The sequence below is a fragment of the Filicampus tigris genome, chromosome 20, assembly GCF_054856515.1.
Source record: "Filicampus tigris isolate MCC_2025a chromosome 20, RoL_Ftig_1.0, whole genome shotgun sequence".
NCBI classification, from domain to species: domain Eukaryota; kingdom Metazoa; phylum Chordata; class Actinopteri; order Syngnathiformes; family Syngnathidae; genus Filicampus; species Filicampus tigris.
Genome location: NC_141236.1, coordinates 6,730,340 through 6,744,420, shown reverse-complemented (window position 1 = coordinate 6,744,420; position 14,081 = coordinate 6,730,340). Strand labels below are relative to the sequence as shown.

The 14,081-nt window shown below is 39.9% G+C and overlaps 2 protein-coding genes and 1 long non-coding RNA gene across 8 annotated transcripts in view; 2 read left to right on the top strand and 1 right to left on the bottom strand.

The window, feature by feature from the left end:
- Positions 1-3,988: 3,988 nt before the first annotated feature.
- LOC147128056 (uncharacterized) lies at positions 3,989-7,334 on the top strand. Of its 2 annotated transcripts, none has more exons than XM_086018012.1 (7): positions 3,989-4,145; positions 4,873-4,933; positions 5,253-5,417; positions 5,490-5,548; positions 5,636-5,725; positions 6,288-6,380; positions 6,460-7,334. In XM_086018012.1, exons 1-7 carry the CDS (start codon positions 4,143-4,145, stop codon positions 6,508-6,510), a joined length of 522 nt encoding a protein of 173 aa, XP_085874138.1. In that variant the 5' UTR covers positions 3,989-4,142; the 3' UTR covers positions 6,511-7,334. The 2 variants fall into 2 exon arrangements, with proteins under 2 accessions (XP_085874138.1, XP_085874136.1); XM_086018010.1 differs by having other exon boundaries at positions 5,633-5,725.
- On the bottom strand, positions 6,391-10,673 carry rd3 (retinal degeneration 3, GUCY2D regulator). The gene is made up of 3 exons (XM_086018009.1): positions 10,284-10,673; positions 9,317-9,630; positions 6,391-8,784 (listed from the first exon to the last, which is right to left on the bottom strand). Exons 2-3 carry the CDS (start codon positions 9,604-9,606, stop codon positions 8,433-8,435), a joined length of 642 nt encoding a protein of 213 aa, XP_085874135.1. The 5' UTR covers positions 9,607-9,630; positions 10,284-10,673; the 3' UTR covers positions 6,391-8,432.
- A 592-nt stretch (positions 10,674-11,265) lies between these two features.
- Positions 11,266-14,081, top strand: part of LOC147128054 (uncharacterized) — a 7,822-nt gene continuing 5,006 nt past the window's right edge. Inside the window, exons 1-2 of one of the 5 annotated variants that reach the window (XR_015083733.1) lie at positions 11,266-12,087; positions 13,879-13,966. This is a non-coding gene — a long non-coding RNA (uncharacterized LOC147128054). The remainder of the gene's footprint in view (positions 12,088-13,878; positions 13,967-14,081) is intronic. The other 4 variants (XR_015083736.1, XR_015083735.1, XR_015083737.1 and 1 more) reach the window with 4 other exon arrangements.

Below are 14,081 nucleotides of genomic sequence, written 5' to 3'. Positions count from 1 at the left end.
CCACGCTTAGAACCCCGCATTGTGCGTACTCTGTTCACACCAGGTGTTTTTGCACCGTGCTTGCGAGCCATTGTGGATGCGCGCAACGTTAAAAAGCGAGTCAGCATGCCGTCTGTGTTTTCATTGAACCGATTTGACTTCAGAGTCGAGCGTCAGCAACAACAACCAAAAAATACGAGTTATTGTTTGGCGTTGCTGAAAGCCAGATGAACAGCCTTGCCTTAATTTGTATTCCACAAACACAATATTAATCAGAATATCAAGTTTAGACTAGTGGGCCTGCATCAAACATGTTAACTTCCCCTTTAATTTAATTATTAATTAATTTAATTTAAAAAGTATTCATTAGCATCTCTTCTCTATGGAAGCATAAAATAGTCCAAATTAAATAAAAAACATTATGAAATAAATACTATTTTGAAGTAATACTTTTTTAAATAACTTGATTCCCAAGATTTTATCAAATTAAGCTTAGTGCTTTGCCTTGCTTCAAGCTTTATATTTGTCACTATAGTTGAAGTTTACTGAACTATAGTTTACAAAAGAGAATTGAAACTTTTATTTTTAAACTGCAAAATGTCCAATTTTGTCTCACAAAAGTATGGTAGCTCGATGCTAACTTATATTGCAAAACATCATAGGGTGAGGGTTAAATTAGCACCAATGCTATGGTCAATCAATAACCATCAATAAATAAATTAAATACCATTTGGAATGAAGAGATGATCATTTTAGACTGTGGGATAGTGGATTAAAAGTGCAGACGACGACAACCCTGTCCTCTCTCACACACCGAGAGGTTTTTTTTTTCTTTTTTGTTTAATCTGACCACATGGCGGCTCAGTGGCCTCCACGTAAGAGCTTTCAGTCAAGGGGGAGCCTAAGCCATCTGGAATGTTAACTCCACAGACCCGCACCACCATGACAATGATGACTAGTTTGAGGATGACCTGTCGTTTAGTGAACAAAAAGTGTGAGACTATTCAAGATATTTACTAATACATTTGGAATTTCTTGCTTTAGAACATGGATTTTCATAGAGAGTCAACCCGAAAAAATTCTTTACAATAATATGTTCTCTTCAGCCCCACTACTCTAAACATCTCTAAGCATTCTGATTGATGTTGTGTTTGTGGAATATGAGTTAAGTAGTAAAATCCACCTATTTTTGTCCATCTCAGTGGGCGGCCATTTTGCCGCTTGCTGTCGACTGAAAATGACATCACGGCTGCTCAGGGCTCAGGTAACAACCAATCATGGCTCAGCTTTAGAAAACAGGTGAGCCATAATTATTGATTTGATGTTGTGTGTCCTTGATTGGTTGATGGAGACAACCTGACAATTTTCAAGCTTCACAGACATGATAAGGGCAACATCGAAGGCCCAGATTCTAAATGCACAGCTCGCCACTCCGTGTAAAAGTCCAATCACAAGCTCTGCCTTTGGAACTTTGACCCCTTCACAGAAAATGAAAACAAATTTAAAAGCCTATGAATAAGATAAGATAAACTCATAGGGAAACTTGATGTGTCACTGCATGCATGGATACAAATATGACTTATGTATAATATGTACTGTACGTAACCTGTCAGAGGTGTGAATGAAGAAAGTGTGGACTAATGCGTCCTTCCTTACGCGCAGACTTTTTGTTCACAGGACTGAGTAGCAGCAATAATTAATTGCCCACTAATCATAAAACACTTTAAGGACGGCAAGAAAGGTTGATTGATGATGAACGCACTTCTCTTCACACCCTTGTGATCATATAATCTGCATACAGTAAAGATAAAAAGGGGGCTTTATACGCACAGGAGCTGTTATCAGTCAGGTGAGCAGCATCAGAAGAAAAGACAGCTGACAGTTAAAGACGGTCAGCGATGATCACTTTTAAAAGTGATGAAAAATCTGATTACGGAAAAAGTTGTCATACAATTGACAGAATAGTCAAATCTGATTTAAAATAGTCCTGAAAACATACTGCGCTGTGCAGATCTCAAAATTCAAAATTAAAATTCTAAGTAATGAAACACCAGTTGCACATGTGCATTTTAAAATTCAGAAAATGTCAAATCAAGTTGACCTATAAAGGTTATACTGCATTTTAGGTTCATCCTGAAGTCCGGTAGCCGCGTACAGCACATTTTTGGGGAGTAATGTGCTGTGTGCATTTAAGCTTTAGCTGAGCTAAGTGCATTCTAGTTTCAAACTGAAACTGAATTCATGGATGAAAAGAACGCCAAGTAGTGTTAATATAGCGTCAGGTGTTACATTGCCTTTTCTAACCATTTGTACTATTGAGCTTTTGTGACTATTGAGCTGTGAGTGTCGGAACGGCAAAGGCCTCAGGCCACAGAGCTTATGGGGCTTTTCTATTCAAAAGGGGAAACTGGACAAAGGCCAGTGAAAAGTGGATGTCAGCACATCAGTGTGTTTTTTTTCTCTGTGCTCATGTGATCAGCCAGAACTTCCTTCTGTATCAACCTCGTCGTGTTCAAAACATGCCGTGTCATTATGAAACTGGCGGCAAGGATTATGCGATAACGTTTGAGCAAGGTGGCAGTTCAGTGATTTAACGAGACACATAAAGTGAAGTTTGTGACTGTTGACACACACATTCCTTATTTCACTCATGTTAAGATGGACCCCAATACAATTGATTTAGGGTAAAAGGAGGACTACAAGGATTGAAAGATTGCCAGTGGACTGGAAACCAGTCCAGGGGGTACGCAGCCGATTGGGATTGACGCCTTCCAGCAATCTTGAACAGGATGAGCAATTTTGAAAATGGAAGGACTAATATAAAATTCCAATAGTGTGGTAAAAAACAATAACTATCTTGTCATGAATCCACGGCGGCCAAATTGTATTTGCCCCGGCTGAGCGAAGAATGTATGATTTAGGAGGATTCCTATTTGTTCAGCAGGTGGGGCATACTTCTGCTTATTTGAGCGAGCTTGTACTGTTTGTTTTCATAGCCGAAAGTTGAGAACACACCCGAAACACGCCTTTTTCTCCGCGTGATTCCAAAAAAGCTACCCGAATTGTGCAAATACAGTAAATAATGTTGAGTTTATCATGATACTACTTCTCGTTTGTTGACAAAGATGGGGAAACGCTGTTCTCTAGTGGAAGGTTTGCGTAATCGCACACTGGAGTTTTTCTTTACATTGTAGTAAATGTAGTATCCTAAAATATTTACTAATCTAAATGTAGTACAGTATCTTCTTCATTTTATTATTATTATTATTATTATTATTATTATTATTATTATTATTATTATTATTATTATTATTATTATTATTACTATTATTATTATTATTATTATTATATCCTGATTATGTTTGCTATTACACCACGCTTCCCTTGTTATCCCCCCTGCAACATTTTGGGTCCTGGGGAGAGTGCTAATATCAGTCATTATCCAATGATGTTATGAGAAGGCATTTCCAAACCACAGTAAACCGAAGCAGTCATCATGACAGGTCACCGGGTGGTGACCTGGATGGTGACCTGTCACCCAAAATAGAGAATTTACAAAATATATGAAATGGCCCGTTTTTGCCTTATGTTATTCAAACACAGTTTTAATCATAAACATTAAACAAGATCTATCCTGTGGCAGAATTTCTTTGGAAAATAATTAAATTTTAAGGGGGATAACAATTCGGCCATAATGATAATAAAACTTTGGATGATTCTGGGATTTTGTTTTTGTTTTGTTTTTTTGTTTTTTTGTCCTGTGTCTCAGTGCTTCTGGGCTCACATAAAATGTAAAGGATTGGTAATGTTCAAGAATTTGAACCATACGTCATTATTTTCTTTATGGACTACTTGGAATTTTCTCTTTCGGATTTGATTATGAGTGATTTTTTTTTATGCCTTAAGAGAAGAGAGACACAGTCCCCGTTTAGCATTTGGGAAACAAATTTAAATAAAATAAAATAAAAACGACGTTGTTTTTCTTCTCTCTACACTTCCTTGTTGTGAAGAAAGCTCGCAGCGGTGCATTCTGGGATACAATATGTCTCCTGTCGCTGTTAGCTAATGCTAACCTGCGGAGCATCGCTGCAAATAAATCTAGACGTATGCACGTTGTAGCGTTGTCACGGTGTCTTCGATAATAACCATACTGCACTGTTGCCATGGTGAGTGCTGAATACCGTCATCTTTTAAATGCATTGCGTGTGTAACATATGCAAATGCGGTGTTGCGTTCGCTTAGCGACACAGTCTGTGTCTCATAATTTAGTGGAATGAGAGCCGCTAAAAACAATGTTTTCCTGGTTAGTTCATTTATTTGTGTTTCTGCGTGACATCTCCTGGTTATACTTGTTGACTTAGCTACATCGAATTGGGGTGATCGCTATGTCTTACTGCAAGGATGTCCCCGTTAAGTTTTAAGAATCCACAACTTGATGACGCCATTGAATATTCAAATGTGATATCTTCTATCCGGATGTGATTCAGATTGTGCATTGCCATTTCTTTTGTGATTTTTTTTTATATTCTATCTCAAGATATCGTATCTCCTGATTTAAAAAAATAAGACAGAGCATTAATAATTAGGTATTAAATTAAATAAATGGAATGAGGACATGGATCAAATATTTCCAGGTAAAGGTAATCAGATCTGACTGATGTGTGAGTTCTTATCCAATTTCTTTCTCTGTTATCCCAAATAAATAAATTAAGCAAAAGTGAACACACTTATCGCTCTCTGGAATTCGCTTTCCCTAAGACAACTGAATCGAAAAAAGGGAAAACAACATCTCAAAGTAACTTCTCATCTCCCCTCTTCATTATTATAGCTTTAAAACGCTCCATATTTGACAGATTTGTCTGAATTATCAATATCCATCTTCATTCTTTCCAGTCAACAAAAGCGGAGTGCAGAGTGTCCAGTTCCAGCTCCAGGACGGATGACAAGAGCAGAGGTGAAACTGCTAAAATCTAGAATAAATTACAAATGTATTTGCAGAGCATTTGTCATTACTGAGGAAGCAGAATCATCAAGTATGGTAAAAGTTCAACGTAAAGTAGATTTAGTGGGATTCATACTTTCCGTGCTGTCAGATGTTGTTTATGTGGCATGTAGTTATTGATGTGTAGATTGTTACCAGTGGGCAGCAAGTGGGCATTCATTAATAATTTGGTGTACTTTACTTAACATCGTTAGCAATCACTTCAAGCAAGTAGGAATATTCTACTGTCCACCTATCATAGCATGCTGACTACAGTATTCTATTTCCGCAGGTAGAGAAAAGAAGAAGCGTAAACGCAGTCGTAGTAGATCTTCATCTTCCTCTTCCTCGTCGTCCTCCTCCAGTTCATCGTCGGATTCATCCTCGGGTTCGTCCTCTTCTTCATCGGGCTCGTCACACTCGTCCAGCAGCAGCCGGAGTAGCTCCAGAAGCAGCGGTGAGTTTAATTGGACGCTCAGATTTGATTGCCGTCTTTAATCATTAAACATGGTCACCAATTTCTTACCAGACTCCCGAAGTAAGTCCAGAAAGCATTCAAAGAAAAGGAAAAGGGACAAACCCAAAAAGGTTTGTTTCTTTTATGGTTGCTGATCATTAGTTGTCAGTATCCTTTGCAAAATTGTGTCATTTGTTGTCATTTTTCATGTGCAGCAGAAGGGGAAGAAAGAAAAGCGGCATAAACATAAAAAGGAAAAGAAACCCAAAGGCAGTGAAGAAAACTCTGGGCCTGTTCAGATATCCAAGGTTGTTCATGCAAGTTTTTGTTCATCGTTATTTTTAGTGTATTTTCAATGAGTTGTGTGGTTGAAAAGACGATAAAAATGGATTTAGTTCTACCTACAAAATGAGACTTAATGTTAAATTGAAACAGAACATGCAGCAAAGTTGTGCAAAAGTACTGAACAAGTTGGACTTGTGCATCCAAATTTCATCCCCTTCGAAATATCCCTATCTTTTGTGAGGAGTTTACTTCAGTGTTTAAAGAAACAGGTTTGTGGTGATAAGTGTTCATTTTGTCAGACATTTTAAAATTCAGTCTGTTTTTCATCTCGTCTTTGCTCGTGAACTAGAATGTCCATAGATTTTAGCCCGGTCTTTATTCAATGAACTACATTTTCGTCTCGTCTTCATTTGTCCACAAAAATGCATATGGATTTAGACCCACTTATTGCTTTCGACTGCAGGTTTTAGTCTCGTCTAGTTTTCGTCTGGTGAAAACATTGTGCATTGACGAATATATTTTTGTCTAGTTTTCGTCAGCGAAATTAACGCTAGTGGTGAGATACCTCATTGTTCTTTTTCTCAGTACTTGAAGGAAAAGAAGAAAGGCAGGAAATACAGTATGATTTCCGGAAAGAAGATCAAGATGAAAGTAAAGAAGTCCAAAAAGGATAAGCAGGTCATTTCAGTCTCTTTAGCAGCCATTTTATTCAGTTTTACTATTTGCTCTCGATCACACGTATCCGTTTTCACCACAGCGGGACAAAAATCGAGCCGAACTTCTGGAGTTCTTGAACTCTACCTTGTGATTCCCCGAGTGGACACAGCAGCCGACCTCAGGAAACTACAAGCGAGCTGTCCGGGGGGCGGAAATGTAAATAAAGGTTGATGTCAAACCAGGGTGTGGCACACCTCGAAGCAGGGTACACGCATGCTGATTATTTCAATGTGAGAGACCCCGGGGAAAAAAATCGCAACTCTCATCCTATAAATCAAATGTCTGATGTCGTACCAAGACTGACCTGTAAAAGGCGCTATGGTGCAGAAGAAGAATAAAGTATTAATAATTGTAAATCTAGTCTGTGTGTGTACCCTGCTTCAGAGGGAGAACATGCAGCACAGTGACCTGGTGCTATGACTGAATTCAGACCAAGTTGAGGAGCAACATCTTTGATATTGCTGCTTTATGGCCACTTTGAACTTTAGGTGCACCTGCAAAATGTAATGGAATCACAACCCCCCCCCCCCAAAAAAAAAACAAAAAACTATCCAACTATACTACGAGTATTCGTTTAACAGTTTGTTTTTGTGGTTTGCAGTGCAGGTGTACCTAATAAAGTGGCCGCTGTGTGTCAACGGTATGTACACACGCCAATAGCTAAGTTTATTCAGCGATCACTAATTTTGATTTGGGCTTTATTTGACCGTTGTCATTCTGTCTGTATCGATATAACAATTTTTAATGTGACTATCATATACTTGAAGCCCCTCGGTTACGTCGGCCATCTTTTTTCAGCAGCGTCCTGTCAATGAGTTTGTAAAACAAAATAGCCTGTTAATTGTTTCATACCAGTTGAATGCATTCATGCAGCTTTGTGTCAAAATGAAAATAAACCAGTCAGTTTTATCGCTTTCTCCTGTCCTATTTATTAGCTTCGATTTGGAGCAGACCTTGTAAAGAGAATGTACAGAAGCTAAGCTTTAACTTGGCTGACCTTGTGTGGGGGAGTGTTGTGTATGGTCATTGTGTACGATGAAAGAGTGCAAAGGGTGACTCATCGTCAGAGTGACGGCGGCGGAAAATTATTTCCTGCTTTGAAAAAAAAAAAATACACAGAAGTGACGTGCAAAATATTAAAAGCTCAGTGCAGCTGTGGCTCTCCTTTCCCGCATGCAAGGCCATTACAGTCAGTAGACTGTAAAAACGCTTTGGAAATGGTCGCTATGAACGACAAATACATTCGAAGCTTTTCACGGGTTTTGTCATCAGCAGAAGCTGACGGATGAAGAGGAGATTGACCTTGAGCACGCTATAGAGGAGCTACAGAGCACACTCCATTGCAGAAGTAGGAGAATGTTATATATGTGTCCTAACTTCCAGGTTTCAAGGAAGTTACTGTGTCAAAAATCAAATCCCCGTTGAATTTTAAGTAAGTCGAGTCATTAATTGGGTAGAGAGAGTCATAAATCGTACAATCAGTCACAACATATATTCACAAATTAGTCACCTCGCGCTCAATATCTGCACTTCAGTTAGCTTGACGCGCTATGATATTTAATTTTTAATTTTTTTATTGATCCCAAATCGTCGGTTTAATAGCATAAAAAGACATGAAGTTTACTGTTTGACCAGTTATCGGTTAGCTAAACTGACGCTAATCTACCTTATCTGTGTCTGTAGCTTTCATAGTAAGAGATGTTGCGGTTCTGTCTCTTATCTTTGAGTTGCCATTCCCTTTTTTTCTGATTTGTTTAAAAACATAATCCTTGAATCCAATCCAAATCTTTGGAGCTCCCGCCATGATACTAGCTTCATGAGGTGACCGCTGCACTCAGTGATGCCAGTTTGCGCACAAAATACAATAAAAAAAATAAATAAATAAAATGCACATTTTACGATGTAAACAAGACTTGTCAAGTCTTTTGTACATTTTAGTCAAGCAAGTTCTCAATGATCTAAGTCATGTGAGCCGAATCTCCCAACTCCACATCATGGTCCTTCATTGTCCTCTTAGGCAAGTTTGCTGCTGCTTGTTCCTTTGTATCTGAAGTCTGGCATGCTCCACACCCTCTCCTCCCTCTCCGTCCCTCTCTCCACATCTTCCGATACCGTCTTCAGGTCGCTCAAACGGGTCCCCTCGCCCGAAATCAGGCCTGCCGCGTTCCCAAAGGGGTTGATCTTGATGCGGGACCTGAAGTTCACCAGCGACATGCTCTTGGCGCGTTTATCGCTCCATTGGCGAGCGAGCCGCTGGGCCTCCTGCTCCTCCTTCAGTTGCTCCGCAGCCTCCAGGAGGACCGAGCGGAAGAGGCCGGACACCTCCTGCACCTCTGGCTCGCTGGTTCGGATTGCGTCACGGAACCTGTGCACAACCAAGACCAGAGACCTGTTGTTTTTTTGTCTCCATACAGATGTGTTTTTTTTTGTTGTTTTTTTTTACGAATAATTTTTAGCACCTCGCTATCGCTAACAAGACACCTGCGACCTCAGTGATGTGTGAACAGATGCTCAATTAAATTCAGGCTGTCCAAAAACACAAGTTCCCCATGGGAAAAATATTCCCATTGGGATTATACGTCTGTTTTCCTGCTTCTGATCGTAGGTGAAAGGCAGCAAGCGGCTTTCTCCCACGTTCCAAGAACATGCACGTTAGAGTTAATGAAGACTCTAATGGGCAACCAAAACATTTTTGAGGGGAAATTATAAACATGTTTCTGTTATAGTTGTAAATTGTCACCACTAGATGGCAGACATCAGTTGAGCTTTGACCGGCACTTAATTTACTTATTATTTTATAATTAAGACACACACATTCAAGAAACTACATGTAATGACTGTATTTGAAAAAAATCGAATGAAGAAAAATCAAGAGTGAAACAGAGGCGTGGTCTTACTTGAGTATGACCAGTCCACAGCAAGACGGAGGCACATTGGAGCAGAGGCCCTCCAGGACCAGCCTCTCCCCGGTGCTGATGTCGTAGGACGAGCGAGGCACGCTGGCCAACCAGCTGTAGTCCACTCCGGTCTTGAGGCGCCGGTACTCGCTCTCCCTCTCTCTCTGCTGCCTCTCCGCCTCCTTCAGTTGCCAACTCAGCTCCACCATGAGGGTGTCGGTCACCACGTCGGCCGGCTCCCTGCGGGGGAGGCGCTGGGGAGGCTCGCTCCAGCTGAACCAGGAGGCCATGGCGTGGTCCTCCTCAACCGCCTCCTGCACTCGACAGGAATTATTGTGGTAAGCAAAAGTAGGAGAAATCCTGCAACTTAGCACCAAAATAATAAATCTTTTGTTCAATTTGTGAATGCAGTTTTTTTGTTTTTTTTTGGCATTGGAGATCAAGTGGGTGAGTGCCCTGTTAAATGTATTTTCTCAACGTTTTTTTTTTTTTGTGTTTAATTTTAGACGAGAACGCAACTCACTCTACTTTAATCAGCACATAACATCCAATTGTCCTGAATTTAGTTCTTACATCAGTTCACAAACACACGCACGCGCGTACACACACAGGTGGCCACGTTGTTTTGTAACTGTCCTCTCTTTAATCTGGAGTTAATCCGTCCACACGATGAGTCTAACTCAAAACAATTCCGCATGTAATGTTGTGTTTGGTTTACTACAGTCTCTTTATAAAATCAATATTATCCTTTTTTTTTAAATTTCATTTTCACAGGCACATCACATGGTGTATAATCACGATTCAACATGGAATATTTGACAGTTAATCCCACAATCAAATGACATATAAATGGAAGGCAGCCTATCGAGTAATATGTAGATCTTTAGATTACCGGATTTGTTGAATTTAATAAATTCTCTGAATGCTGAATTAATTGAATACAATTAAGAAAGGAACCGTTTCTTACCTTGATTTCTGTGGAAAGTAGTTTTTTTTTTAAATAATCCCCCTCAACCCCTCCAAAAAAGACAAAATTGTGAGTGAAGGCGTTAGCCCGATGTGAGAAGCCTGGCAGACACGCGTTATGGATCCTCTCTCTCCATTATCTTCACCTCTCTGCATCACTCCTCCTCCTCCTCTTCCTCCTCCTCTTCCTCCTTTTCTTCCTCTTCCTCCCTGGAGCCTCCGTTGGCCTGCCTTTACTTGTTGCGTTAAATCGGGGGCTCCAGCATCTCCAGCGGGAGATTGAGGCCCCTGATGAAGAAGTGCTTATGTCCCTTTATTTTTTTTTCCCCCCTGCAATTCTCTGTTGCTATAGTGACCGGCCTAAGCCTATTTGTCCACAACAAGCTCCATCAGCTGAGAGGGGAGCGATGAAGAGGCAGATAAAGGCAGAGAGATTTCAAAGGGGGAGTACAATTCAAAGGATGATGTAGTGCTTGATCAAACATGTGCCTGCAGGTCATGCGTATGCAAATGAGCTTCCTGCAGATAATGCGTGTCTATGACCCACGGCGGCCTGCGTTATGAGATGCCACATTGGCCACATTGCACATGCAGTTCTACTGTGCAGCAACATCGAGGTTTGGTTTGGTGTGTAGGTGGAAGCGCGCGTCCAACGCTGCAGCATGAAATGTGAACTCTGTTGAATCACACCACAATTTACTGTAGTCTCAACGGAATTGGGGGAGGGAAAAAAAAAAAAAACGGGCTATTTTTGAACTAGTTGTTTATGCTCATTATTTAAAGTTGCCAATGTTAAAGTCTCTTGTAATAACGTCGCAGTGTAGTACCAACGACTGCAAGGTGGATTTATTCGATGTCAGATTATTGGTTTTGCCTTAAAGCGGAAGTCAACCCGAACATATTCTGCATAGAATATATTCTGGAAAAAAATATGTTTGGGTTGACTTCCCCTTGACAAGTACCGATACTCCGAAATAAAACCAGCATTGGCCCGATACCGATAACCGGTATTGGTATTTGTCCATCCATAAAATTAACTGTTGGGAAACATACTAAAGGAGGCTCCTCAGAAGAGCAAAATGATACCTATGCTAACATAACAAATTCAATGAAAAGTGTGAATCCTCCCAGCAGTCGATCCCAAACAAGAGGATCTATCCACGGCTTGGAGGTAACAGATGGGAAAGTAAGCTGCTCCCAGGAAACCCAACATGACCGACTCTAATCCCTTAAAGTGATTCCCTCAACCAGCCACAATGTGCTCCACTTGGCCTTCCTTCAACTGCAGGGGACACACTAACAATGGCGTTCATTATAAAAGGCGATGACCAAGGTCAGACAATATGTATTGTTAGAATAAGAATAAAAAATAATAAAAAGACACATACATCTGAGAATACTCAGGCATGTGCAGGGAGGAGGTGAGGATGCTATGGGTGCCAGGACACATGCCCCCTTTCTTAATGCACAGAAAATAAAATAAAATAAATAAACTGGAGTTCTGCTGGAAGACAAACTATTAGAGGGGGAACGTTTTTTTTCGAGGGGCAAAAGAAATACCATTTTTTAAAGGAATAATTTTTGGAAATTCACTTGCTGGCGTTACACATAGCCCCTTTCAGACCGCAGGAACTTGCCAAATGCCTATGCGATCTCCTGTCCAGTCGGTAGCGATATGCACCAAGAAGATGTAACCCGCCAAAAACAAGACGAAGAAGAAGCAGCGGCAGAAAAGGAGGAAGATGAAGAACGTACACATCCGGTACAAGGAGGAAGTCTCGTGGTGACTGACAGCTGTGTTTTCAGTGAGTAATTGAAACATTTTTAAACTGTCTATTTGCCATTTATATACAAATGTATGTGCGTACACTATTTAGGAGCATAATTACGACACTGAGGCCCTCTAGTTTGTTTATTGTTACTCGCTACGTCACTGGAAGCTCGCTCGCTATTGTAGAACAATATCAACAAAGGTGGCTCGTTAGCTAGCAGTACGCCCACAAGCGTCCCTCAGCTGTCAATCAAAAGACAGCCAAGGAAAGCGTTTGACTTGAATGTTGTTTTGTATGTTTTTCACCTCAAAGCTGATGTCCAAAACGGAAGAGTGATGGCTTCACAAATGGGGAGAGAGTTGCCTCAAAATTATTCACACAAATGCATCCGTGATTTTCACGTGTTTTCCAGATCCACAAATATTTGTGATTTTCACAAATAGCTATTAACATTTTAATGCATTGATGCACTTGTTTCTGTACGAGTGTGAAGTGCTCGATTGTATTTGAACGGACCTAGATATTTGTGGATGTGAAAAACACGTGAACATTGTGGATGCATTTTTGTGACTAATTTTGAGGCAAATCTCTCCCCATGTTCACACCATCTCACCATCAACATATTCTTAAAAAAAAAAAAAACTGCATGCTGCTTGTTCCTTCCATTTTCTTCTGTGTAGCATTATGCCGCTGGTGGTTCAAGAGGGTCAAAACATTAGGGACACTGGCACAGTCTAATGACACCCAATGTTGTCATTTTATAAATACACTTTTAGTTTAAATTGTGTCTGTTGGACCTATTTGAAAAAATATTGAAGTACTTAACTGCATGCAATTCCACCTGGCATTTTTTTAATGTATATTTTTTTTACGGTATATTTTTATATAAATTTTTACACTCATTTTACAACACTTTAATGTTTATAATTAATGAATGTGATTTATCTGCATTAAAGGAATCTTTTTTTTTCTTCACTTCAGAAGAGTTCTCAGGTGCCTAAAGGAATGTTTTTACTTACCTTGACCACCTGGAGCTTTCTGACTATGGCTAGGGCTGCTCAGTGTTCCTAACTTAGTATTTTTTTTTGGAAAAATGTTGTGACTTTTCTAACCTTTCTTTTTTAAAAAAAAAAAAGCAAGGAGCAAGTTATTATGGTTAAATAAAATTAATGACAAATCAAAAACTGAACAGAAAAAAATTAAAATAGTATTAACAATTATGAACAATTTAATCTGCTATTTCCCCAATTAATAATTTCACATTCTAATACAAAGGATTATTTGGACCCAGGGAAAAAGAACAAACAAAAATGTGTGATCTTACATCGTGAACTTGAAAATTTTTCTGGTTTTGATAAAAGTTCTGTATTTTGGAATTGTAAAGTAATATACTTACCAGATAATGTAGTGTTGTAAAATGACAAGTGTAAAGTGGCATTTTTACAAGGGGAGGTAAAGGAATGTTACCAAGGGGATGAGATTGCTGTCTGTTGGAGAAGTTTTAATTTTTGTGTATGTTTGAACAATATTAAACTACTCTTAACACATGGGCGGAGTGTTTTCAGTTGGAGGACTTTGAGGCCCTGCTTGACCATTTGATTGAAAGGAGCATGAGTTGCTCATTGGATGTCAGGTGTGGAGCGAAAGCCACCAGCTGATTGCTCACACAGATGCATGACGTGTGTGGGCACACATTTGCAAATGTTAAGTCAAACTATACCACCCTATTTTACTCATAAGATGACTTGAATCTTGAAATAGACAATTTAAAACTTTTATGTACAGAAGAGTGTTACTTACTGCCTTTATTTTCTGCCTGACCAGATGGATGGAGGAGGTTTGGGCCTCAAAGGTGCGGCCGACGGACTTGTGGGACACGCGGAAGGGAAGGCCAAGCTGCATTTGGACCGCTGTGAGTATTGAGCAATGTCGTGTGCTTGACGAGCTGATGTGTGATGTCACATCGCACCACAAGGTGGACGTGAGTGCACTGAACTTCAACTTCTGTTTCATGCACTGCCACACCA

Excerpts from the sequence above, each read along its gene's own strand:
- rd3 (XM_086018009.1), bottom strand. The coding sequence starts at position 9,606 with ATGGCCTCCTGGTTCAGCTGGAGCGAGCCTCCCCAGCGCCTCCCCCGC. Across the intron at positions 8,785-9,316 it reads TGTGGACTGGTCATACTCAA|GTTCCGTGACGCAATCCGAA; the intron begins GTAAGACCACGC and ends GGTTGTGCACAG.
- LOC147128056 (XM_086018010.1), top strand. Across the intron at positions 5,418-5,489 it reads GAGTAGCTCCAGAAGCAGCG|ACTCCCGAAGTAAGTCCAGA; the intron begins GTGAGTTTAATT and ends ATTTCTTACCAG. Across the intron at positions 6,381-6,459 it reads AGTCCAAAAAGGATAAGCAG|CGGGACAAAAATCGAGCCGA; the intron begins GTCATTTCAGTC and ends TTTTCACCACAG.